At 51.5% G+C, this 23,613-nt stretch overlaps 1 protein-coding gene across 1 annotated transcript in view; it reads left to right on the forward strand.

Annotated features, from left to right (window-relative positions):
- The first annotated feature begins 3,155 nt into the window (after positions 1-3,155).
- Acsl6 (acyl-CoA synthetase long chain family member 6) overlaps positions 3,156-23,613 on the forward strand; it is a 58,259-nt gene continuing 37,801 nt past the window's right edge. Inside the window, exons 1-4 of the mRNA XM_032911845.1 lie at positions 3,156-3,294; positions 19,598-19,818; positions 22,725-22,839; positions 23,443-23,507. Of these exons, the coding sequence (XP_032767736.1) occupies positions 3,246-3,294; positions 19,598-19,818; positions 22,725-22,839; positions 23,443-23,507 (450 nt within the window). The 5' untranslated portion in view covers positions 3,156-3,245. The remainder of the gene's footprint in view (positions 3,295-19,597; positions 19,819-22,724; positions 22,840-23,442; positions 23,508-23,613) is intronic.

The raw sequence follows: 23,613 nt of genomic DNA on the forward strand, positions 1-23,613 counted from the left end.
AGTTTTATCTTGGATCATAGTTTCAAAGGTCTCAGTCCACAGTTGCTTGGCGGTTTCTGGACCTGCAGAGAGGAAGAGCTTTATGGTGGGGAGGACGCAGAGCCGCTCATCTGAAAGCAGAGAGGATGAGAGGAAAGAGCTAGGGAGAAGACGCACCCTTCAAAGCCACGCCTTCCTTGCCTACTTGCTTCACCCAGGTCTCCCATCTCTGCAGCCCACTCAGCGACGAACTCACCAAGGGAGTACTCTACTGATGAAATTAGCATGGTCGCTGTCTAGTTGCCTCTCAGTAACAGCGCCACCTAGGGATCAAGCCTTCAACATATGAACCTTCTCCAGGGATATCATTTACACTAGGGCTGGAGGTCCAATAGGAATGCTTCAACCCCCAGGAGATCGTCCCAGGGTTAGGGTAGGACCACCCTTCTGTTTCCAGACTTACCATACTAGACTGCTGCTATTGCTGCTTCTAACTGGCCTGCCCACACCCCAGCTCCTACCAGAAGAGGGCAGAGAACACATAGTAGCTTAAAGAGTGAATAAATGGGAGCTAGGAGACCACAGCTATCACATGACTTGATGTAAAATCCCCATCCCAGGGTTGGGGATTTAGCTCAGCGGTAGAGCGCTTGCCTAGCAAGCGCAAGGCCCTGGGTTTGGTCCCCAGCTCCGAAAAAAAGAAAAAAAAATCCCCATCCCACCTTGCTGGGACATCTCCGGACGCTGGTTTCTCTCTCGCTGTGTTCCAAGGTTGCCTGACCCATGCAGTCTAGAGGTCTCAGAGTCACAGCTGCCTGGTTCATAATGGAGACCTCCGAGGAGGAAGAGGCCCTGGGTAACTCGGTACAGAAAACAGCAGCGCTATGACTCAGTGGAAGGGACAGTAGAGTGAAAAGAGACCTGGCCATGATCCCATAGCCAGCCCAGCGTCTTCCTGTCTCTGTCCCTCAAGAGAAGCCAAGTAGTGCTCATAGGAAAACAGAACCCCACTCGGTTAAGTTGTCATCAGCCCGGCGCCAGCGCAGAGTTTTAAACTGTAATACTCGCAAGAAACAGAGACATCTATAGGAAGAGTAACTGGATGCAGCATTCTGCAGGAGGCCAGGCTAAATGTGTCCCATGACATCACTCTGGAGAAGAGGCTGCCAGAGGCACCTAGGAGCCTGGATGTTCCTGCAGCTTGGTGCCGCAGAGGACTGGCCCCAGAGCCTGCTGCTAGCCTCCTAGGACCCCTGCTCTGTTCAGAGCAGAGTCCTGTGTACAGATAATAGAGAAGCAAGGGCATCTGATAAGGGGATGTCCTGTCTATGAATGTGAAGTGGATATTGACAGAATGCAGAGCCGAAGGCGCTAGAAGGAAGAGGCCCTACAGGGCATACGATCAGAAATTGCAATGGGATAAACCCTGTTTATGGTTTCATTATTTTTAAAAAATAAATGTAATAATATTCTAGTCAACTCCCTAGGTCAGTCTGACTTGAGACTACCTATTCCTTCTGCCTAGAAGTTTCCCCTGACTGGGTCACCACCTGAGCAGGCCTTCTGTATTAGTTTTCCACTGATGCTGGGAGTAAAGGAGAGATTTCAGGTTGCTGTGTCACCCAGTGGGAACAGTCCTGCCACATAACCTCTGTGATCCTCTCAAAGAGGTGTCTGCCAAGTTTTAGATTCCAGAAAAAAAAAAATCCTTCCCTTGCCAGGAAGGATTCAAGCAAGTGCAGCCTTCCCAAGACCCGGTTCTTGTAATGAGAAAGAATGATCTATTGTAGAGACTCACTGTAGATGTTTCTGCAGACTGTACGTATCTAAGGTTCACACAGATATGCCTAGACACACATACCAATACTAAAGATGCATGACCACCCCCTTCCTCCCCCAACACATAGAGAGACACACAGACAGATACACCCAGACATATACAGATACACACACATAGACACACACTCACAAACACACAGACACACACAAACACACAAGAGACACATGCACACACAAGCACACACAAACACACACACATGCGCGCGTGCGCGCGCGCACACACACACACACACAGAGACAGAGACAGAGATAGAGAGAGAGGGAGAATTGCAGCCCAGCTATGAGTTCAAGTGCACAGAGAGCAAGCAATCTGACCTATCCACCCCTTGCTTCCTGATCTCTGATGTCTGGTTTCTCGCCCTCTTACTCCTGGCCTAGTGTTAACCAGTGCCTCCCTGCCAGTAGAGAGGTCCGAGCTGCTTGAGCGCTGTCCTCGGTGCTGGAAGCCTAGACAGTCCTGAATGCTTGAAGAATAAGGGGACCTTGGTGAAATCCACTTGAAGATGTCCATCAGAATACCTACCTTTATTCTTTTGGAAAATCGCAGAGTCAGGCTTCCTCCTTTTGTTCCTAGACAAAGGGATTCCACCGGTTCAGTTCAGCAACGTAACTTGCTGGCTGTACGGCCATTTATCACAGCTAAGAGGAACTTGAACTCTCGTGTACTGCACATAACCATCACTGCCTGTGTCCTTGGGAGACACCTGTGATTCCATGTGGCTGCCTGTGGCTTCATGTGACATGCCTAGGGACATGGCAGCTGGTGAGTCTTCCCGTGACCTTGTGTGGCCTCCAAACTGACCTTGAGCATTCTTATTAAATCTGGGTATTATCCAATCTAGCCTCACCTAGATAACCACCCCCCCACCCCCCAGCCCCCATCACTCCCTTCCTTCTTGGGTTTGCAGATGTGACTCCTAGCGACTACAAAATCAGGTCCTAGGGGGCGTCTGAGTCAGCCAGGATGCGGCCCTTCAGCATGTGCACTCTCTGGGACAGAAGCCCTGGACCCCCGCTGCCATTTGAACCTGCCTAGCCATAAAACCCCGGAGGCCGATCGTGCGGAGGTAAGGGTCGTTCGTAGGTGGAGGGTTGAGGTAGCAGCGGCTGTGCGCCCGTGAGCCCCTTTCTCCAGCCCGTTTCCCCCAGAACGTTGCGTGGCGGGCGGCCAGCCCCTCCCCCAGGCGGGCTCGGCGGTTCGGATGCCGCTGTCTCTGTGCCCAGGAGTCCCGGCCGCGCTGCGGGGCTGGGAGTCGGGTTCCGTGAGGAGCGCGCGCTGCGCCCTCCCCCTCCCGCCGGGTCTCCGCAGCGGCGCGGGGAGGCGGGGGCTAAAAATACCCGGCGGCGGCGGCAGCGGCGGTGGCTCTGGGGCTGCGGGGTTGCGGGCCTGGGAAGCAGTGCGACCCGGGCTGGGCCCGCTCACCGACATGCTGACCTTCTTCTTGGTGTCGGGGGGTTCCCTCTGGCTGTTTGCCGGTAAGTCCCGGTCCGATCCTGACTTCCATCTCCAGGAAGCTGTAGTATCTCGGCCCAGGGTGCGGGTGTGACATCCCCACCTTGCGGAGCCCTTGCTGCGGCTGCTGAGCAGTCTCTTCAAGGTCCCCGAGCCGCCCCCTAATTCTGGTGGGGACCCATAGGCGGCGTTGGGAAAGCAGCTGGGTCAGTCCCGAGGAAGGGCCTTGCTAGCTGAGACCCCCATAATCTCCCTTCAGTTCTCAAGCTCCTTTCTCCTTGTGGTGAGAACCGGTGATCAGATTAGGCCCAGTGCCAAGGGAAGGGCAGACTTTCTGTGTCTGTGTCCATCTCCAGAGACTAAAACCTAAGTTATGTTGCCCACAAGGTCTCTTGGTAGGTGAATTGTATGTCAGAGCCGGCCCGGGCTTCCTGATTCGAGCCAGAACCTTTCTCACTACCGGTTCCTGCTGCCCTTTAGCCAGAGGACAAGACTGTCTGGTTACTTCCCCTGGCTTACCCTGTTTGCTCATCTCTGCACCCTCTTAGGAAACTATGGGACTCCTGATAAATCCTTGTTTGGTAGTTTCCCCAAATTCCTACACCCATACCTGGACTCTCCCAACAGGCCCACCCCCTTACCAATACTACTTCTCTGCACTGGCCTCTCCACGTCTCCAGCTAATACCTCTAAAGGGTTTCCATCCCAACCTTGGCCCCAGCTCTGTGCAGAATAAGCCTGATAATTTACACGAAAAATGCTTGGCCTAGCCCAGGGCAAATGCTCTCCTTGTGCTAGTATTTCTTATCTGGTATTCAGACAGCACCACCAGAGGTGGTGACAAAGTTGTTTCTGAGCTAAAGGAAGGGCAGAGGTTGATTCTTTGTGGGAATCATGTGTTTTCATGTGTTACTTTGCTCTTTAATATTCACTGTGAAACCTAGTAGGTTGATGGGACCTCTTTTATTGTTGAGATTAAAAAACTGACTTTCCCAGTGCCATATGGATAACACTTAACAGATTGGAATTTGATCTCAAATTTTAGCTGATCAACCCATGCCGCGTGCTTGGCTATATCATGTCTGAACCTGAGGGGATGGTGGGCCAGGTAATTATTTTCCCTGCCCCCACAATTGTCCTGAGTTAGGCAACAGGGACACAGTTCTCCTGAGCTGGGGAGAGAGACTAAGGCCTCTCTAATCCCTTCAGCTCCCTAAGCTCCTTCCGTATGCCAGCGTCTGGTGACAGGTTGCTCAGGGCCACTCTGGTCTTGTTATGTGCCCAACAGGCAAGGACAGGCTAGAACTGGGGTCATGGGTAATCAAAATAATAATGATTCTGTTGGTGGTGATGATGACGATGGTGGTGGTGATGGTGGTAACAGACGCTATTTATTGCCTACATGACAAAATGGCCTATGGGCCTCTTTCCAGTACTTGGTCCTCTTTGTTCTACTCCAGGAAGAACTCCACCCAGCATGGGTTCAAAGCTTTGGTCTTTGGTTCAGAAGCTTTGGTCTTTTTGTGGTTCCATGGAGGTGTCAGGAGGCTACAGGGCCACTGGTGATAGGGGTCATCAGTAGCTGTGAGAGAAGCCCCTGACCGGGAGTTCTTCTGGTAGACAATGGTCACTGAGTCAGGCTGAGTTTCTGTCATGCCTGCTTGGATAAGAAAGGGGAGAATCTGCCTCTTTGAAGGGTTAAACAAGGGCTCTGAGAATCAAGCAGAGCTTTTCCTGTAATAGGTGGCAGCTGCTTCCACAGAGGGCCAAGCTGCTCTGATTGCTGGAAGGCAGAGTCAGACATGTGCCTTTCCTTAGATGCAATAACCCAGATAAAGTGGGGGGCTTTATAGATCATATGTCTGCCCTTCTAGGGGCTTTGCTAGATCTCAGACTTTCTCTTGGGATGGAAGGGTCTGAGAAATGTGTATACATGCACACACACACACACACACACACACACACACACACACACACGCACACACATACACACACACATATACACACACATACACACACGGACACACCCATATACACATACACACATGTACACGTACACACACACACACACGTATACACACACACACGTATACACACACACACACACACACACACACCCCTAAGAATGAATTCTGCCTTGTAATCTACTTTATAACCCAGTGTAGCTACCAGGTTTCTGCCACTCTGTCAAACAGGAGGATATGCCTGAGTCAGTGTCTATGTGCTTTTTGCTACTCAGTGCATCTCTAGGGAAACAAGCCTTGGTCTGACAAAAGTTGACCTCAAGGGCTCTCAGGGAAAGATGGGGGGAAAGCAACCTGGAAGAGGGACAGCCCTGAGCTCTGGGCTGCACAATACCAGACCATTTCAGATCTAGCCTGAATGTTGAATTGTAAACAAGGAGAATGATATGAGTTCAGCATGAGTCGTGTGCTCAGTCTGGTAAGAAATATCCCAAGCACTCAGAGGATGGTGGGGATCAGTGAGTTGGGACTCCTGCTCATCTCTGTGATACCTGTGTGTGGACTGGAAAGAGATAGCACTCTTGATGTATTTCTAAAAGGCTACCCCTTCCTTCAGGCTGGTGTAGCTCTAAACTCTTCTACAAGATCCAACCTGCTTAATCTCAGACCTTACCCACCAGTGATGCCTGTGTGGTTTCCACAGGACATGGAGCATTTATAAGAGACAGGTAGACCAAGTACCAAACAGAGGAAGTCAGAGCTGTTGAAGGTATGCAGAGAGAACTGTGATGGGGCTAAGTCTTCATGGTTCTCTGCCTTGAAGACTTGGGTTGTTGGATGGGTCCTGGAGGAGAGGATTTTTATCAGGGAGCACAGAAGGACCCTCCGTTTAGACACAGTGGCTGGGTGGAGTCAGGAGCAATAGACTGGAGGCCAGGCGTGTTGCATGGGACCGTTATGTTATAAGAATACATGAATCCCAGGTTAGCCTAAGTGGCAGCTATAATGAATACATGTATCCAGAAAGAGACAGAGATGAACCTCCAGTCCCGACTCCTGCTCTGGGGACCTGGACCACGCCCTATTGGAGTGGGGCGTGGTTCCAAGAGGCTGATGTGACAGATCCAGACAAGCAGGTGCAAACCTGCATAGCCTAACTCAGCCCTGCCCCATTAGATCCCATTCCTAGCTCCAGGTTCCACTAGGGAAATGAGGCCTGGAGCAATCAAATGAAGTCCAAAAAGGCAGCTAAAAATTGGGTCTGAGGGTGAAGCTCCAGGAAAATCAGGTTTTTCAGGCATGATTCCCAAAGGAAGAAAGTTTGAATTTGCACTCAAGCCTTTACCTTGTGGGAAGAATTTTTTTTTTTTTTTTTTTTAGCTGCTTGGCAGCCTGCATAGGCATAAGGCTGCATTAGCAAGAGCTGGCACCAGGGGGCAGCAGAACCCAGCCATCCTGCGCCCCTGCTGATTCTCTGGGGTTTGTGAGTCTAAGGGCTCTTCAGTTGACCTTCCTGAAGATGAATTCAGTTCAGTTAAAGATGTGATAGAACTCAGGGCTGTTCTGTACATGGGGCAGTAAGGAGAAGGTCTGTCTTGTTTGCAAAAAGAAACAAGTTTTGTATAGTAATGGGCATGCTGTTTATCTAGCCAGGGCCTGACACACAGAAGGCACATAGAAATTCATTGCATGAAAGGAGGGAACTGAGTGTAAACACATCATCTGCATTTCTGTTTCACCTTGCACGCACTGTATGTCCATCACCACGTTTCTATGATTCTTCCATCTTCCCTTCAATCTTCCCACAATGCCGTGTTGCCCTTATCACCGCCCACTGCCCGAAGCTCTGAGGCCCAGAGGATTATAAGTGGGAAACCCCTTGTAGAAGCTGAGGGTCAGAATGGTTCCCCAGACTTGCAGCCCAGAAGAGAGCCAGGTTTCTAACAACCGGAAATGAAGGAGGAAAAAAGAAAAAGCATTCCAGGTCAGAGGGTCCTGATGAGGAGAGATCAGCAACAGAAGTGTCTGAGGTAAAAGCTGAGTGTGGTAGCTCATGCCTGCAATCCCAGCACTTGGGATGCAGACACAAGGCAATCAGGAATTCAAGGATAGCTTTGACTACATAGCAAGTTCCAAGCCAGCCTGGGGTATACAATATTGTCTATAAATAAATAAATAAATAAATAAATAAATAAATAAATAAAAAACTGGAAAGTGAGAGCTGACTGTTCTACCCAGCATAGCTGAGAGAAATCTCCAGTCAATGGCCTCACCTTGCAGAGACAAATTCTGGTTGGTCCCTGGTATTGTCAGGGCTGGGATGTTCAGGAGCTCCAAAAGTGAAGGAGAAAATATGGATGGATGGATGGATGGATGGATGGATGGATGGATGGATGTCCCACAGCTTCCGGATAGATGGTTTGTAGAAGGGAGATTTCTCGGAGGGCTCTTGCTTCCTTGGAACTCTAAGATCTCGTCTCTCTATAGACAGGGAGTTCTAGGCACATTGCCTAGCATATCTGAGAGGAAGATCCAGTCAAGTCCCTGCCTTTGTAGATGGCCTGGTGTGATAGTCCTTGCCCCTTACCTTGACCTAGCCATAGCTCTCACTCACTATCCAGGACCTCAGGATCTGGCCTGGAAGCTGTCCTTAGATTGCCTAGGGATGGATTCCTGCCACTCACTCACTTACCAGGTGTAGCAATGCCAAATATTCTCCTGACTCATGGCAGACTTGGGGTCTGTGAGAAGTGGGAATAGGCCACACATGTTGCAACAGAAATTCTGAACTGAACTCCCTTATTCAGAGATCTAATTGATAATCTCAGATCCTGAATTGGTTCATTCCAAGTAGACCCACTGTAGTGGTGAGCTTTTGCTACACTGATTTGGCTCCTGGCAGATAGCACGTTCACACCCAACTGGGAGCTATCTTTGGATCCTTGAATGAAAGACACACACACACACACACACACACACACACACACACACACACACACTTATTTTTAAAACGCCTTGGCTACCTCAAAGGCTGAGCACTCCTAAACCTTCCCCTGCTACCCCAGGCCCAATCGGGCGGGGAAGTGGCCATGGCCACCCACCCGAGTTCTCATATGGCTTGTTGGCTCTCCTGTAGCTCTCTTCTTCTGTCTGCCACCTCATCCTGGTGATTCTGCTCTGTTCCTCTCTGCGTCCTAACCCTCAAACTCTAAGTGTTCTGCCCCATGTCCAGCCATTTGCCATTGGCATCTTTATTGATCAATCAAAAACCAATTGGGGACAAGGACCTTCAGCCTTTGGACACACAGATCCCGATTGAACCAAAGCATTAGAACCAATCCCCAACAACCCACCTGACTCTATCCATCTGCCCAGAAATGTCCTTCATCCCCCCCACCCTACACTGAGCATTCAGGTAGGGGATTTATGTGGAAGGTTGGGAGTGGCTGACTCTGGCTTATGTTTTGCCCGATCAGGCTTACATTCCAAGCTGGCTGCCTGTTGAGGCTTCAAACCAACAACAATCAGAATCTCAGTTTTCAGAACCTGGGATAAGCAAATCCAGATCGGGACCCTTTGGAGCCAGGAACCAACCCAGTGATCGGTGGCCACCATGGGGAGGGGAGGCAGGGGGAAGAAAAAGCAACCTTTGGTTGAATAGGCAAACCCTACTAACTGCACTATCTGTCCCACCTATGGATCTGGAAGGAGTAGGTAGGACTGGGCTTACTATCAGCCCCATTTCTCCCACTCCGTTGAACTGTTGGGACTTTGACACCCCCTCCCCCGAGAGATCTACCTGCCCACCTATTCCTACCTTAGCTCTAGCTGCAGAGCAGTGTGAACACTGACAGTAGGTTCTGAGGAATGACAGAAAGGCCAGTCGACATTAAGGTCAACCAGAAACTGAACAGTAAAAGTTCAGTCTGAGGCTATATGGTAGGACAATCAGAGATGAGACAGAGAGAGGAGCAAGGTAGGATGTGGGCCAGCCAGTGAGATCAGATAGGGAAGTACTTAGAGGCTAGACAGGATGTTCTCAGGTCAGTGGAAAGAGCATACTTTATCAACATGGGAATTAGGGGTATCAGATAGGAACCATCCAGGCTGGCAGAGACCACCACGGCTTCAGAAGTAGCAGCCCCTCTGTTCTGTTTCCAGAGCTGAGGCCTCACAAAGCCATCTAACATCTGACATCCTGCTTAGCAGGCAGAGAATTTCAGTGGTGGTCACCATACCTCTCAGCTGATAGGAGGAGGTTTTCTGGGGTAAACCTTCACCTCACCCCTACTCAGCTGCTACTCTGCCATCTTTTAAGCCTGGCCATGCCTGGGTACGGGGCCTTCCTTTTACCAGCAGACTAGTTGGGGATTTGGGCATATGTGTTCCTGGTGTCCTTGCTGCAGGTCAGGCAGAGGGCAGAGTATGACTTGTAAAATTTCCATTTCCTGGGCCCACAGGGTCTTCTCTCCTCCTCTTCCTCTGCCTCGTGGTTCTCCTCCCTGGGTAGGTGTAGACACATCTGGCATCTTATGTCCTGTGTGGCCCCACCCTAAAGTAGGACAACTGGAGGCAGGTGGGTGGAGGCAGATGGCCCATTACCTACCAGGGCTGGACCTTTTCTTAGGGCTGCAAAGCCAACAAGGTCCTATGCCTTGGATTGTAGAAGACCCCCGTAACACCTCTCACCCTCACGTGCTTCCTGAATGAGCTGTTAGCGCCTTGCCTTGGCTGTGCCCTCAAGCTAAATGGTGCCGGCTGCATCACTTAGAAGCAGGATTCTGAGCCTCACATGTGTGCTTGTAGGACCCAAGATTTACTCTGTGGCTGAAGGACAGGTCTTGGTGACCCTGGGCTATCAGAGGTGAGGGGACAGAGACATAGCAAGCCACTATCACCACCCTCAGCAGCCTTAGAGTTCCCCTGGATCTTTTAAGGTCAGGCCAAACCAGGACTTCAGTGTGGAAAAGAATTTCGGGACTAGCCACTTTGAGTTACCTTAACCCAGGCAAAGCCAGAGGGTTCAGAGGAAGAGGTATGCTCAGAAAGTGAGATACACCCGGAAGCTTGGGTTTGAGCTTCTCAAAGAAGAGTCATGGTATGTGTGTTATCTATATATGCCTTGAATGAAGTTGGACTGATCAGATGAAACCAGGGGCCCCTGGGGGTACACAGGGCATTGGTATGTGTCCTTTCCATGTGAAAGTTTTTCTGGTGATATTGCTAGAAAATGTAGAGCTTTACAGCTAGGAAAGGGGGGGAAAGACTTTAAGCCATTGCCGGTTGTGTTGGAAATCTTGCTTGTGGTGTTGTTTGCTAGTGTGGAGCTCCGACTGTAATTCAGAGTCAGGGGGTCCAGACCTGTCCTCATGTCTCCTCCCATTTCCCTGCCCATCTACCCTGCTTCTGGAGAAGCCACAAAAGCACATGGTGGAGAAGACCCTCGGCCTCTGTCCTTAAGGTCCTCTCTGTGGCAACACTGCAAGTTCTTCTTGTTTCCAGCCCTGCTTCCTTCCCTCTGTCTCTCCTTTGGCATTCACCACGAACACCACAAGAGTTATATCAAGGTCTCCTTAAACAAAACCAAAACAAACAAACGTGTCTTCTCCATCTCAGCCATCGATGTTGCTGCTTTTGAAAAGGACAAGATCAACAAGACTGCCCTAACCCTGACACCCCACCCCCACCCCACCCCACCCTGTGCTTTCCTCAGTGGCTACAGAGGCTTCTAGGGCCCTCTCCAAAGAGGCTGGCTCTTTTCTTTGGATGGGAAGTCAGAATTCAGGGATGTGTACCCTCAGTAGGTCATCGTCAACAGCCTCCAATAGCATTCCCTGGACCGGCTGGGGCCTTCACTTTGCCTTGGTCTGAAAGAGATTTTTGTTTTCTGGTGAGAACAGCCCCTGCCTGACCTGGCTGCAGGAGCCAGCAGCAGGAGTGCAAACCCTTTCATGTGACAGGCCCGGAGTGGAGTGATGCCCGCCTGCCAGCCGCAGGCCCTCCCCTGCAGCTTGGGAGGCAGGGCGTCCATTTGCATATTTCCCCATTCATCCTGCCCTTGAAAAGGAGGCCTGAGTTCTTCGTCCCTGGCCCAGCCAAGGGCCCAGAACTTGAGCCCTAAATTAACCCTGTGAGCCAGAGGCTGAGCCCGCAAGTGCTAGCTAGCCACCCCTGACCTCCGGAGTGCTGATGTGCAGAACACAGCAGACTTCTGTGTATCAGCACTGCCTTCTGCTGCACTGGTAGCAAATTCCCTTTAATTTCTTCCAGTGGCAGCTAGAAAGCATGGTAATTTATCTTTGTCAGAAAATGTACCTTGAACCACAGATAAGACTGATTCATTGCTTAATATGTAAGTATACACACACACACACACACACACACACACACACACACACACAGAGAGAGAGAGAGAGAGAGAGAGAGAGAGAGAGAGAGAGAGAGAGAGAGAATTGTGGGTAAAAGAGCCATATGGGTTCTAAGCTATAGCAGGTGCACTCCTGGCTAAATCACAAAAATACAGCCTGCCTGGGACACTTTTGTATCTCTAGGCTTCAGGGTACCTACAGGCCATGCCTTGGAAAACATGAGGCACACAGTGCCAGCTGTAATCTCTTCCTTCTGTGACTTAATGTCCTCCTGTTGGCCTCAGCTTTCTGCTCTAGCCCTTGTCACAGCCAGGATCCTGCCTCCTTCCCTACACTGAGGGAGCTTGGCTTTTCCTGGAACTTAGCGACCCATTGTGCCGCCGTGCCCCAGCTTAGTTGCCCTTCAGGTCCCCATCTGGCAGCCCCACCTTTGCTCTTCCACCATTTCTTTCTGAGCAGGTATCCCCCCTGAAGAAAACAGCAGTGTTCTTATATGACAGTCAGGCAAGCAGGGCACCATTTAGTGTTCCCCTCCCACCTTAGGAACCCCAAGTGTGTCTGGCCAGGACCCTTTCTACCTCAAGGAGCATGGTCCCAGCCAGGGGGAGCTGTCCATTCCCCCTGCACCTTGGCCATCTGTAGCTGGACCCTTGAGCACCTGTTCCTGCCAGGAGAGCAGATGCATCCCCTGAGCTTGAACTTGCAGCGTTTGTGACAATGTTCTCAGTCTAGGTTGGCAGTGAAACGGACTCCTGGCCCCAAGGCCAAGGCAACCCGACCATGGACTTGTCTGAGAAGGAAAGGCTCTTGATGTGCCTAGAACTTGCCTTCCTGCACAATGAGACCTGGCCTCCGTCTGTGTGGTGATCATGACCCCCGCTAGTCTCCCTGGAGTTCTGCCTACTGCCCCAGAGTGCAGTGTGGCAAGAGGAACAATGGGACTTCAGTTTAGCCACAAACCGTTAGTCCATTAGAGCCATCATTTCTGGTCATTCCGCCTTGTAGATATCTCCAAAGGGGCAGCTGCCATGCTGTTCTCATCCCCCTGGTCTGTGATTTCTCTGTGCCTGACTTGTGGCGAGAGCAAGGCTTATCTCAGTGCTGGCGGAAAAGACACTGTGTTTCTCTTTGCTACTCTGATCTCAAGGCTCCTTCTGTCTCTGAGTCTCGGGAAGTGCAGTCTGAGTCTGGCTTCCTAGTCTGCTCATCACATGTGTGTGGCCATGGTTTCCAGCAGGGGTCTGGGGTGAGTAAAAACTTTGAGAGGTGCTTGACCTGAGGGTGGCCGCGAAGGTTGGTGAAGGCAGACACTGGGGGCATGGTCACAGTGAGTATGGGGGAGCCAGGGCAGTAGCTAACTGCAGTAACCGGTCGGTGAGGGCCTTTTTGCACGTAAGAAGCTTCAGCCACCCTTCTGAGAGAGTTATAATCAGGCTCCCCAGAGAGTTCTGGAGTGAGCCACTTGGTAACTGGGCAACCCTATCTCAGGAGAGATACACACAAAGCCTCTCCTGGCAATGCCTGAGTTGGGAAGGCCCATCGCCAGGTCATCTGTGACTCTATAAATTTAATTAAAGCCCAAGAGGAAACTGGAGTGGAAGCCCCTTGGCCACACAGCCCTGAGCTTGATCGAACCCTTGTGCAGATGAGACCACTGCTAGGCCCAGCGGGGTCTGCCATATGGCTGTGCGTGTTAGGGTTACTCAGGTGTGGTAGTGAGGAGGGAGCTTTTCTTACCCTGACAATTGGGTCACACTTTCTGGAACAGAACTGCCCCCCTTAGCCCCATGCCCTGGCACATCGCAGTTTTCATCCCCCAGAACTCTGGTTGCCCCCTAAGTGTCCCTGAGAAGCATCCGAGGAGATGTTTGTCCTCCTGAGAGATGTCTGGAGGGAAAGTGGAGGAGGAGTGGCAAGATGGCTCAGTGGGTAAGGACACTTGCTGCTCAGCCTAATGAACTGAGTTTGATCCCAGGAAACTGTGTGGTGGAAGGAGGGAGTTTACTCCAAGTTGTTCTCTGAGCACGTATGCTGTGCTACTCTTGAACACACACACACACACACACACACACACACACACACACACACACACACCACATACACAGTGGTAAAATATAATAATAGCGTTTAAAAGTAAAATAGAGAACCCACTAAAGAAGTGAAATCTGGCAGAGGTGCTGAAGCCAAGTTCTCTGGTCTCCAGTTGATGTCTCAGAAGTGTGTGTGTGTGTGTGTGTGTGTGTGTGTGTGTGTGTGTAGAGAGAAAGAGAGAGAGAGAGAAAGAGAGAGAGAGAGAGAGAGAGAGAGAGAGAGAGAGAGAGAAGAGGAAAGGCTTTGTCCTCTGAAAAGCCATAGCCAACTCCCCTCCCAGACTAAAGACAATGTGGGTCAGGGAAGGTGGAAGGGTTGAGGCCCCGGCAGGCTGGCAGTGTAAGGGTTAAGGCCTGGTTGCTGGGCTTTGAGCTGGCCTGAGCCAGTACCGCCCCATGTGCAGATGAAGGGGGGGGCCAGTGGGGGCCTTGAGGGGCCAACAGCTCCTCACAGAGCTGCTCTGTGCCTTGGTCCCTGCAAGACCTGTTCCCACAGCCACCAGGAGCCACCATCCCTACAGTTAGTGCCTCTCCTGTCACCCATCTTCTCAGAACCTCTGCCATCAGCCATTCCCAGGGGCAGTGCCTTCCATCAAGATGTGGTAACCTCTTTCCCTGAGCGCCACAGGCTCTAGAAAGAGAGGCTGGTTCTAGCAGGATCAGCTCCACCTCCTCAGTGCCCGGAGGCTGCTGGAAAGGTAGGATGCTGACTATCGCCTTTTGCAAGTTGTCTTTGAGCCCCTTTGGCTGGCAGAGCCACGATGTAACCAATTCAGCTAACTGCTCTCCACTAAAGCGATTCCTTTACGGTGTGCCTGGCATCTACTCCCTGCCCATGATCTGATTTGAAAAGAGGCCCAGAGGGGTTCAGTGACTTGCCCAAGACCACACAGCTATCAAGAGTCTAAATCAAGATTGGGAGGCTGCTCAGTCCAGCACTGGAGTCCACCTTCTGACTCTCTCCTTAACTTGCTTACTGGAGTGCTACACCCCGGGGCCTGGCGAGGCTGTGGTTTGAGCTCTCTAATGGGAGATGGGGTGGTTCCTTGATGATTTGATGGCTTGGTTCATGTTGCTCACCATTACTGAAGGTTGCTGAGGGTTGCAAAGGCCCAGGACCCCGCTAGACCAGGCCATAGTGATTTAAGAGTATCAAGGGCGGTGCTAAGGAAATCCAAGAGAAGATTCCGAGGAATATGGGCGTCCTCAGGGCAAAGGCACTGAGTCTGGGCATTGGGTCCTAAGGTAGTAAGGGGCCAGATTAGGTGTTTGGGCGGTGGCATGACAGAGTCACATCTGTGTGTGACAGGAAAATAACTTTGGTAAAAATGTAGGCACAGGTTAGAGAAAAGAGATACATGAAGAGGCTTGCTTGGAGATCTGGGCTGCACTGGGTAGTGGCTGACCGGGGGTTTTGAGCTGAGGTAATGGTCAGGTCTGAAAGCTTTACAGGGGCAGTCATTCCATACAGAAGTGTAAAGGTAGCCTAGGAAGGTGTGGAGAACTGGGGTGGGAAGCTGCATCAACAGAGGGGTCTCTCAAAGCTGGCTCACCGTCTCCCAGGGTCATCTCTATAGGGTTTGTGCTTGACACTGTGAACTTTCCACCTTATCATCTTGGAGTCATCCTACCTGAGGAGAGGCTCCTCTTGTTCAGTTCTCTCCCGCCCTTGATGGTAAGGGGGCACGGCTTGTACCATCCACCTTCCAGGGTGTGGTGGTGGGCAGAAGTCTCAGGTGTCCAGCCTGGGCTACTACCTGATAGTCCAAAAGGGTGAGGCTCGGGAGGGAGCTAGCTTCTGCTGAGCATTGGGTCCTCCCTGCCAGGTGAATAGTTACAAACTCCCACAGCGGCTCTCTTGGCAACAGCAGCGTCTGCTGGTCCCTGGGGTGTTGTCAGTATACCCCTACCCACCATGGCTGCTGCAACCGGAAAAGCCTCCCGGGGCATGGAAAGAGGCAGCTGGGCTTGGTCCTCAGGGACCACCCCAGGTAACAGGAGGTCAGAGGAGGCCAAGGCCGTGCGAGATAACCAGAGACCAGACTCCCAGAACTAGTCTCTGCTCTCCCTCTCCCACACGCCAAGGTTTTGGTGGTGGACACTGGCTCTGAAGCCAGTGTCCTCAGAGGACCTGGACTCACAGCTCTGCCCCGAAGTGGCTCCCAGGTCTGAAGGGAAACTCAGAAAAACAAAAACAAAACAAAAAAACAAGCACTCTGACTGTCTGTCTAAGGAGGTAAAGCTGGTAAAACAGAACCCTCTGTCTGCCAAGGAGGCTTGCAGGCTATGGAGCTATGGCCGCTGTAGCCAGATCCTTAAGTAGACGGCTACCTGAGGAGCAGTCTTTCATCTAATGCCCTTCATTGGTCCAGGTGGGGGGTGGCTCATGGCGTGTGGAAAGCAAAGAGCACATGACTAATCCCTCTGGCCGATCCGGTGTCCAGACCCCGGTATCTCTGCACGTTGCTACAACCTCCCAGGACCTGAACCTGGGTCCTTCTGGGTAGGCGAGAGCTGTTTCTTCTGTGTGTCCAACATGACTGCAAAGGAGAGGAAAACTGTGGAAATGTCTGTGTTGGCAGGGGTGGGGTGGCCACAGAGGACAAGGGGACGAATTCCGTGCCCCTCACTCACTAACATGGTCGGCTCCACTTCCCTGTAGTAGCTGTAGAAGCTGTTTCAAGGACTAAACAGTGTGGTGCATAAGACAGGTTTTTCTAGGAATCAGGAAGTCAGGAAGTTTAATCAAGTCCCACTCTTCCTGAAGCTCAGAGACTATCCTCACAGGCTTGCCATGGGGACCTTTGTACAGGATTTCAGGGGCTCAAAGGCTTTATTACCTGAATAGAACACTGTTCCCGTGCGTTGCAGCCGCTCTCAAGCTTTTGCGTGTTGGCTTCTCTCGGCCTAGGACTCCCTCTTCTCCTCCCCCATCACTTCCTGCCAGAAGCCTGCTCTGCCTCGTCATAGCTGAGTCAGGCACCTCCTCTGCCGCCTTGTGTCTGATCACAGCCTAGACCATACTGTACACCGCTGCCCACTCCCTCATGTCTTCCCTGCAGCTCTGAGGCGGTGAGAACAGAGACCATGTGGAGACTGCCAGATACATGGGTGGGAGGGTGGACGGGTGGCCGAGCCAGCCTACGTCGTACCCCCGTGACGGTGCTAAGCGTCGCAACCCTGGTACCCCCGTGACGGTGCTAAGCGTCGCAACCCTCTTCCTTGGATGGCTAGTTTGTGCCGCAGCGTGAGGCCTGTCTGTGAGCAACTGCCAAGGACCAGGGATTGGTGATCCCAAGATAACCTTCCAGGCTCTTTAACACTGTTTTAAACCATCAAGTGGATTCCTTGGGGCTGGATAGGAGCCCGCTGAGTCAGGTCATTTTGTTAAAGGAAAACACCCTCAGCTCAGAGCCCTCCCTGAAAGCTGGTGGAAGCGTCTAGATTTCCCACTAAGTCACTCATCTGGTAGGTCTGGCTGGAACTTGCTTCCCATCTGCATTCTTAGCTAAGGGGATGTCCCGAGAAGAGAAGGCCCCTGGCCACCTACCCAGAGCCCTCTCTCCATTAATGTTTTCCTTGGTGGAGTTACGTGGTCCATAGGCGTGACTCTGCTCTGATGATGAGAATCTTTTTTTTTTTTTTTTTTTTTTTTTTTTTTTTTTTTTTTTTTCCGGAGCTGGGGACCAACCCAGGGCCTTGCGCTTCCTAGGCAAGCGCCTACCACTGAGCTAAATCCCCAACCCCTTGATGATGAGAATCTTAACTTAGCTAGTTGACCTGCAGAGAGAGAGAGAGAGAGAGAGAGAGAGAGAGAGAGAGAGAGAGAGAGAGAGAGAGAGAGAGATTTTGCTGTGGGACGTTTGTCCTTATCATTGGTCTCACTTAAGAAGACTGCTTTCTCCCTGCCCCCCCCCCCCCCCTGCCCCCACCCTGGAGCTGAGGACCAACCCAGGGCCTTGCGCTTGCTAGGGCAAGCGATCTACCACTGAGCTAAATCCCCAACCCCAGAAGATTGCTTTCTAGAGGGAGCTGGAGAGATGGCTCTGCAGTTAAGAAAATTTGCTGCTTTCCTGGAGACCCAGACTTAATTCCTAGTACCGACATAATGGCTCATAGCTGTCACTCCATCCAGTTTCAGGGAATCTGACACTCTATTCTAACCTTTACCAGGTATGCATGTGGCACATAGATGTACACTCAAGCAAAATACCCACACACATTTAAACAGCAAAAGAGACTGCTGGTAAAATCGAGTTTCAAACTCCATAGATCAGGGCCGATGCCTTTACCAGACTAGGGGCCCACGTTCACAGCTCTCTAGGAACACCCATCCCTGGAGGTAGGTGAGTATTCCTGGAACTCAGAAAGCCTGGTGTGCATCTGCAAAGCTACACTCCCGTGGAAGCACAGGGGCCGGGCCAAACTGCCTCTGTCCAGTGTTTAGACCACCTGGGCCAGTCCTGCCTCTACTCTCTCCAGGGCTGAGCAGCCTCCTCCATCTAACAGACGCATCTTGTAATTATGTCTATTGTTCTGTGACTGTGCCATGCCCAGAGGTACTGTGCCCATTTCAAAGATGGGGAAGTGAAGGTTCAGAGAAGGTAGGGTATGCTTAACCGTGTGTAGTTTATAAAGACTTGAACCAAAGAGCTTTCTTCCCTCTGCCTATGATGATTTTGAACACTGTTGACCTCATGCCATGCTATAGTTTAGCTTAACTACTATTTAGGGAGAAATAAATAGTCAGAGGGCAATCAACTGTTTAGTTCCTGTCCTGTGGCTCCAGAGTCACCACTGCTGGCATTTAGTTTTGTTTCTCGAGAAGGAAAACCATACCTACCACTTGTATGATGTCCAGGGTCCATGAAGAGGCAGTCTGCAAACAGGGTAGCCACTGGAAAGGCAGACCTGTGCATGTCCCAGGAGCTTCTAGCTCCAGGTCATACCGGGTAGTGACACTAAGGGGCCCCAGCATGAGTTCCAGCATCTGATACCTGACCAATTCCTCTGCAACCTCTCAGTCCCGAGCAAGGTATAGAACCCAGAGCCAATGTGTTATCACCTAGCGGCTAACAGAAGGACATAAGAGAGCTCTGAAAGATGCCCTGCTTTCCTTCAGGGCACCCTGGTCACCACGTGCACATCAAAGGACGTGCTGGTTCCACTAGACCCGTCCATCACTATAGTCCTTCCTCTCTTAGCCTTGTTTATTTTCCTCTTCCCATCAGTTTAATACCTAAACACTTCCCTCTGCTCCATTAACTATATCCGGTCAAGGATTGGGTCAGCTATGCCTGTTAGTACCCCATGTATGCTAGTGCCACGATGGTCATATTGCTACACAGGTCATCACCTTCAAGTCATGAAGCCTAAAGCTATCTATTCGGCTAGTCCACGGACTCCTCCAAATTCCCCTTCCTTCTCTCCTTCAGAGTCAAAGCCTGGGCTTGAGCTCAGAGGTGGATCAAGTAGAGCCTGCATCCTTCCACCCCAGCTCATCCTGTACACAGTGATGGGTGCTTTCTGCTATCTGTTTATCTTCTCTGTATCCCAGAAGCAAACATAAGCAAAGATCTGTGACCAGGGTCACAAAGGACCCTGAGACCTGAGAGACTCTGTGGCCAGAACTGCCAGTGCATGCTGACCCCTGGCAGATGTGGAATCAGCTGTCAGCCATGGCCCCGGCATGGGCATGTGGTTCTCAGGAAAACTGATGTTAGACTGCCAGGTGCGAATACTGAGGGCTCTAGTCTCTCCCCAGAGAAAAGCATCCCCAAGTGTCCAGCTTCTGGGCTGGGCTGTGCTGTACCAGGAGACTGCATATCGAGCCGGTCCACTAGCGACCTAGTCCATGGCCTGTCTGTCTGGTCTCCTCCCTCACTTATCTCTTGTCTCCTACAGAGATTGCCCTGTCACTTCTGGAGAAGATGCAGACCCAGGAGATCCTGAGGGTCCTGCGGCTGCCCGAGCTATCGGACTTGGGCCAGTTTTTCCGCAGCCTCTCAGCCACCACCCTTGTGAGTATGGGTGCACTGGCTGCCATCCTTGCATACTGGCTCACTCACCGGCCAAAGGCCTTGCAACCACCATGCAACCTCCTGATGCAGTCTGAAGAAGTAGAGGTGAGCAGGGCAGAGCTGTCCCATCATGCAAAGCAGCCCCAGGAGGTAGAAGTCAAACCTGCAGCTTGTTTGACTCCAAGTAACCCCCAAAAAATCCTGGTGTTCCCTGGTAACCAGCCAACAGGCTCTGCAGCGGCCTTGGGCAAGGTTGCCAGCAAGATGGTCCGCCTACCTCTGCCAAGGACTGACCCCTGACAGAGCCTGACCTTGACCACGAGGCAGGCTAAGCAGGTCCTTGGGACCTGCAGGGTAAATTCACTCCCAAGTTCCTGCCCTTAGTCTCGGCTGACAGGGCAGAGAGCTGAGCTCATCCCAGGGTCCTCTCCTCACACAGCACCTAGCTCAGAGGAAGGTTAGCAGTAACAGAGAAGATACGCTCACTTGCCAGCAAGTGAGATTTGCTTCTCCTTGGAACTTAAGGACTTTGGCTTTTGTTTAAGATTTATTTATTTGTGTGTGCATTGGTGTTTTCCCTGCCTGTATGTCTGTGGGAGGGTGCCAGCTCTCTTGAGACTGGAATTACAGACAGGGGTGAGCTGCCATATGGGTCCTGGGAATTGAACTCTGGTCTTCTGGAAGAGTAGCCAGTTTTTGTTGCTCTTGTTTTGGTTTTGGTTGTTGTTGGTTTTTTGTTTGTTTGTTTTGTTTTTTGTTTTACTTTGGGTTTTGTTTGTTTGTTTGTTGGCTTGACTTAGCTTGTTTTGCTTTTAATTCTGCCTGTGTTCTAAACTTACTGTGCAAACTTCCGTGGACAGTGTATTCACATGGTTCGTAAGAAATGAAAAGCTTCATTCAGAAAAACTTCTACCTCCTGCAGCTGGGCTTTTGGTTCTGTTAGCAGTTCTGTGCCAATTTAGAGAGATAGCCTCGTCTCCTAACCGTTTTGTGGTTGGTTGGTTGGTTGGTTGGTTTGTTTGTTTGTTTGTTTTCCAGACAGGCTGTCATGTAACCCAGGCTGGCTTCAAGCCCTGGATCCTCCTGCCTCTGGGTCCCTGGTGCTAGGATTGCAGGTGCACATCAGCACCCCCAGCTCCCCAGTTTTAAGTGAGGTCATGGTACACACGCTTGCGCACCTCACTTTGTTCTTGACCATCCATCTGGTGACCATCAGCTTGGCAATGTTTTGCCAACAGGGAAGGGCACAGGGAGAACAGAGATCTGGACTCCCAGGCTGTCTTCCTAGGAATGCCGTGTGCAAAGGCCCAGGTATGCTTGAAAGTGTGTGGTGTTGGGAAGTGCTGGCTTGTGTTTGGTGCCCGGCAGTTGGAGAGGGGCTAGAAAAGACCAGCAGTGGGGCAATGAGAATGGAGAAGAGAAATCCTGGGCTGGAGGCCGGAAAGCTCCAACCCGAGCTCTGTGGTTCTTGGCCTCACTGAGTTTGTAAAGTGCGTACTCAAGGAGCACCAAATGGTAGGCAGGATGGAGCAGAGAAACCACTAGCCCAGACAGACCTTAGGGAAGACCTCCGTCCCTGTCCTCCAGAAAGATCCACCCTTTCAGGGAAGACTTCTCTGTCCCTGTCCTCCAGTACCGTGAGTGGCTGTGTGAACTAGGCAAAGGTGACAACTGGGGCAAAAAAGGATGTGAGGGTGGCAAGCCCTCTTGCACTCCTTGGGACACGCATAATTGAGACTATTTCACTCCCCCAGCTTAAAGCCCTTCCCTTCCCTCCACCCAAAGTCCAGCCATCACTCCTGGGTCTGTGTCCCTCTCCAAACTGCCCTCACCTCGTGTTTATCTAGAGCACCACAGATTCCCCACACTTCCCCCAGCACTCCGAGCTCTTACACCATAAGTGTGTGCTTGCTACTGCGTGCGGGATATTCTGCCTGGCCAATCCCTGTGCATCACCTCAAAATCCCAGATGCCCCTGCCCAAAACACAGGCACAAGCCCCCCGCCCCGGTCCCCGGCACACAGTCTCCAGCAGTGTCAGATCTGCTGTCCGGGTATGAAGCAGGTCTGACTACATGCACCCCTAAATACCACACGAGTCTCTCTCGGGCAGAACTGGCCAATCAGAACGTTCCGCTCCAAATGGTTGTGGTTTTGCATTTGGCCATTTGCTCTGCATTGCTAATTTTTCTTTAGACCCAATGTTCCAAGAACCAGGTGGCTCTGGGCCATCCCAGGACAACCCAAATAGCACTGAGAGATCAGGCAGGGCTGTGGTAGAAGAGCTCTGGGCTTGGGGACCCTGGGGAAGAGGAAGGCACAGATGCCCAATTCCTGTCCCTGGCTCCCGTCACAGAGGGCCTTCATTTCATGCCTCTCTGGATCTGCATCGCTGAGGGCCCAGGATCTTGCTATCCAGTCTGTTCTCTCCCTACACACATTCTTAGGCTTCAGTTTCTTGGAAAGTGCCTTAAAGCCTAGTCATCAGCAAATCCACGTTAGCACCAATGATGGGTACCAGTCTTGTTAGCTCAGGGTTATACATAGCTGCCCTAGGTATAGGGCTTTGCCCTGCATAGCAATAGGTGGCCTGGTGCAGGGTACCTTGGCAGGTTGATCCTGATTCCAAGTGATATCAGACTCCCATTCCATTCTAGAGCTTTGTCTTTAGAGTTCCTGGAAAATGTGGGCATTCTGCATTTGCCGATCTGGTACACAAACACTGTGTGCCTGTCAAGTGTAGATGTGTGTGTGTGTGTGTGTGTGTGTGTGTGTGTGTGTGTGTGTGTGTGTGAGAGAGAGACTGGGCCTGTGTGCAGTATCTAATTATGTTGAGTGTGGACACAAACAGACTAGGTGTGAATACTCTTGGTGTGAACCGGTAGCAAATGTGAGCACTTCCAAACCTCAACTATGTGAACCAAGAGTGCTTCCAAGCTGTGCACACTCCAGGACCCACTCCTGATGTCCCTGCCTGCCTCATCCAACCCCTCTGATGTGTTGGTTTTCTAGGACAGTGGTGGAGCCCGGCGATCTGTGATTGGGGATTGCACTCAGTTGCTTACCCACTACTATGACGATGCCCGGACGATGTACCAGGTGTTCCGACGTGGGCTTAGCATCTCAGGTAAGGAGAGGTGTACGGAACATTGTTATCAGGCATTGAGCGGATCTCCAACGTGGGACAAGGGACAAAGCAGTGCCCAGGTCAGCAGAGAGTTCCTGGTCTTTCTACCAGTAAGAGAAGCAGCTGACTTACATGGCTTAGGAATCACTTCAACTTTGCTTCAACCCTTCACATGAGTGCCTGATACCAGGCCTTGTACTCTCTACACCCTCCATGGGCAGACCCTGGGGAGCCTAGAACTGTCTTATCACACTGTCAGTCATGGTTTGGAACCTGCACCCCTGAGGTGTCTCAATAGTATGAGACATAGGGAGGCAGACACTGCCCCCTGTCACCAACTATAAGTGCCCTGTTAGCTGTCCCATAGGAACTGTCACATAAGTCATAGTGGGAACTAGGTACCATGCTATCAACACTCCTGGCCTCCCAGATCCCCAGGGAGGAACTGTTCTTACATTCTTATAACATCCCTGGGCCACAGCACGATGCTGGACGGAGGTTCCTGAAGCCAGAGGCTCCCATGGCAGACCATTTCCACCCAGTGCCTGGGGGGCAGGGGCAGGTGAGTTCTCCCCGACACAAGGCCCACTTGTCTCCCCGCAGGGAATGGACCCTGTCTTGGCTTCCGGAAGCCAGAGCAACCTTACCAGTGGCTGTCCTATCAAGAGGTGAGTGAGGGCACAGACCCCAACCTGTCCAGCCCTTTCCAGCCCATGTTGGGTGGAAGGCTCAGGAGTACCCAGCTGGCTTCCAAGGGCCTCATTTCTTAAAATT

Source organism: Rattus rattus, chromosome 9 (genome assembly GCF_011064425.1).
Source record: "Rattus rattus isolate New Zealand chromosome 9, Rrattus_CSIRO_v1, whole genome shotgun sequence".
NCBI classification, from domain to species: domain Eukaryota; kingdom Metazoa; phylum Chordata; class Mammalia; order Rodentia; family Muridae; genus Rattus; species Rattus rattus.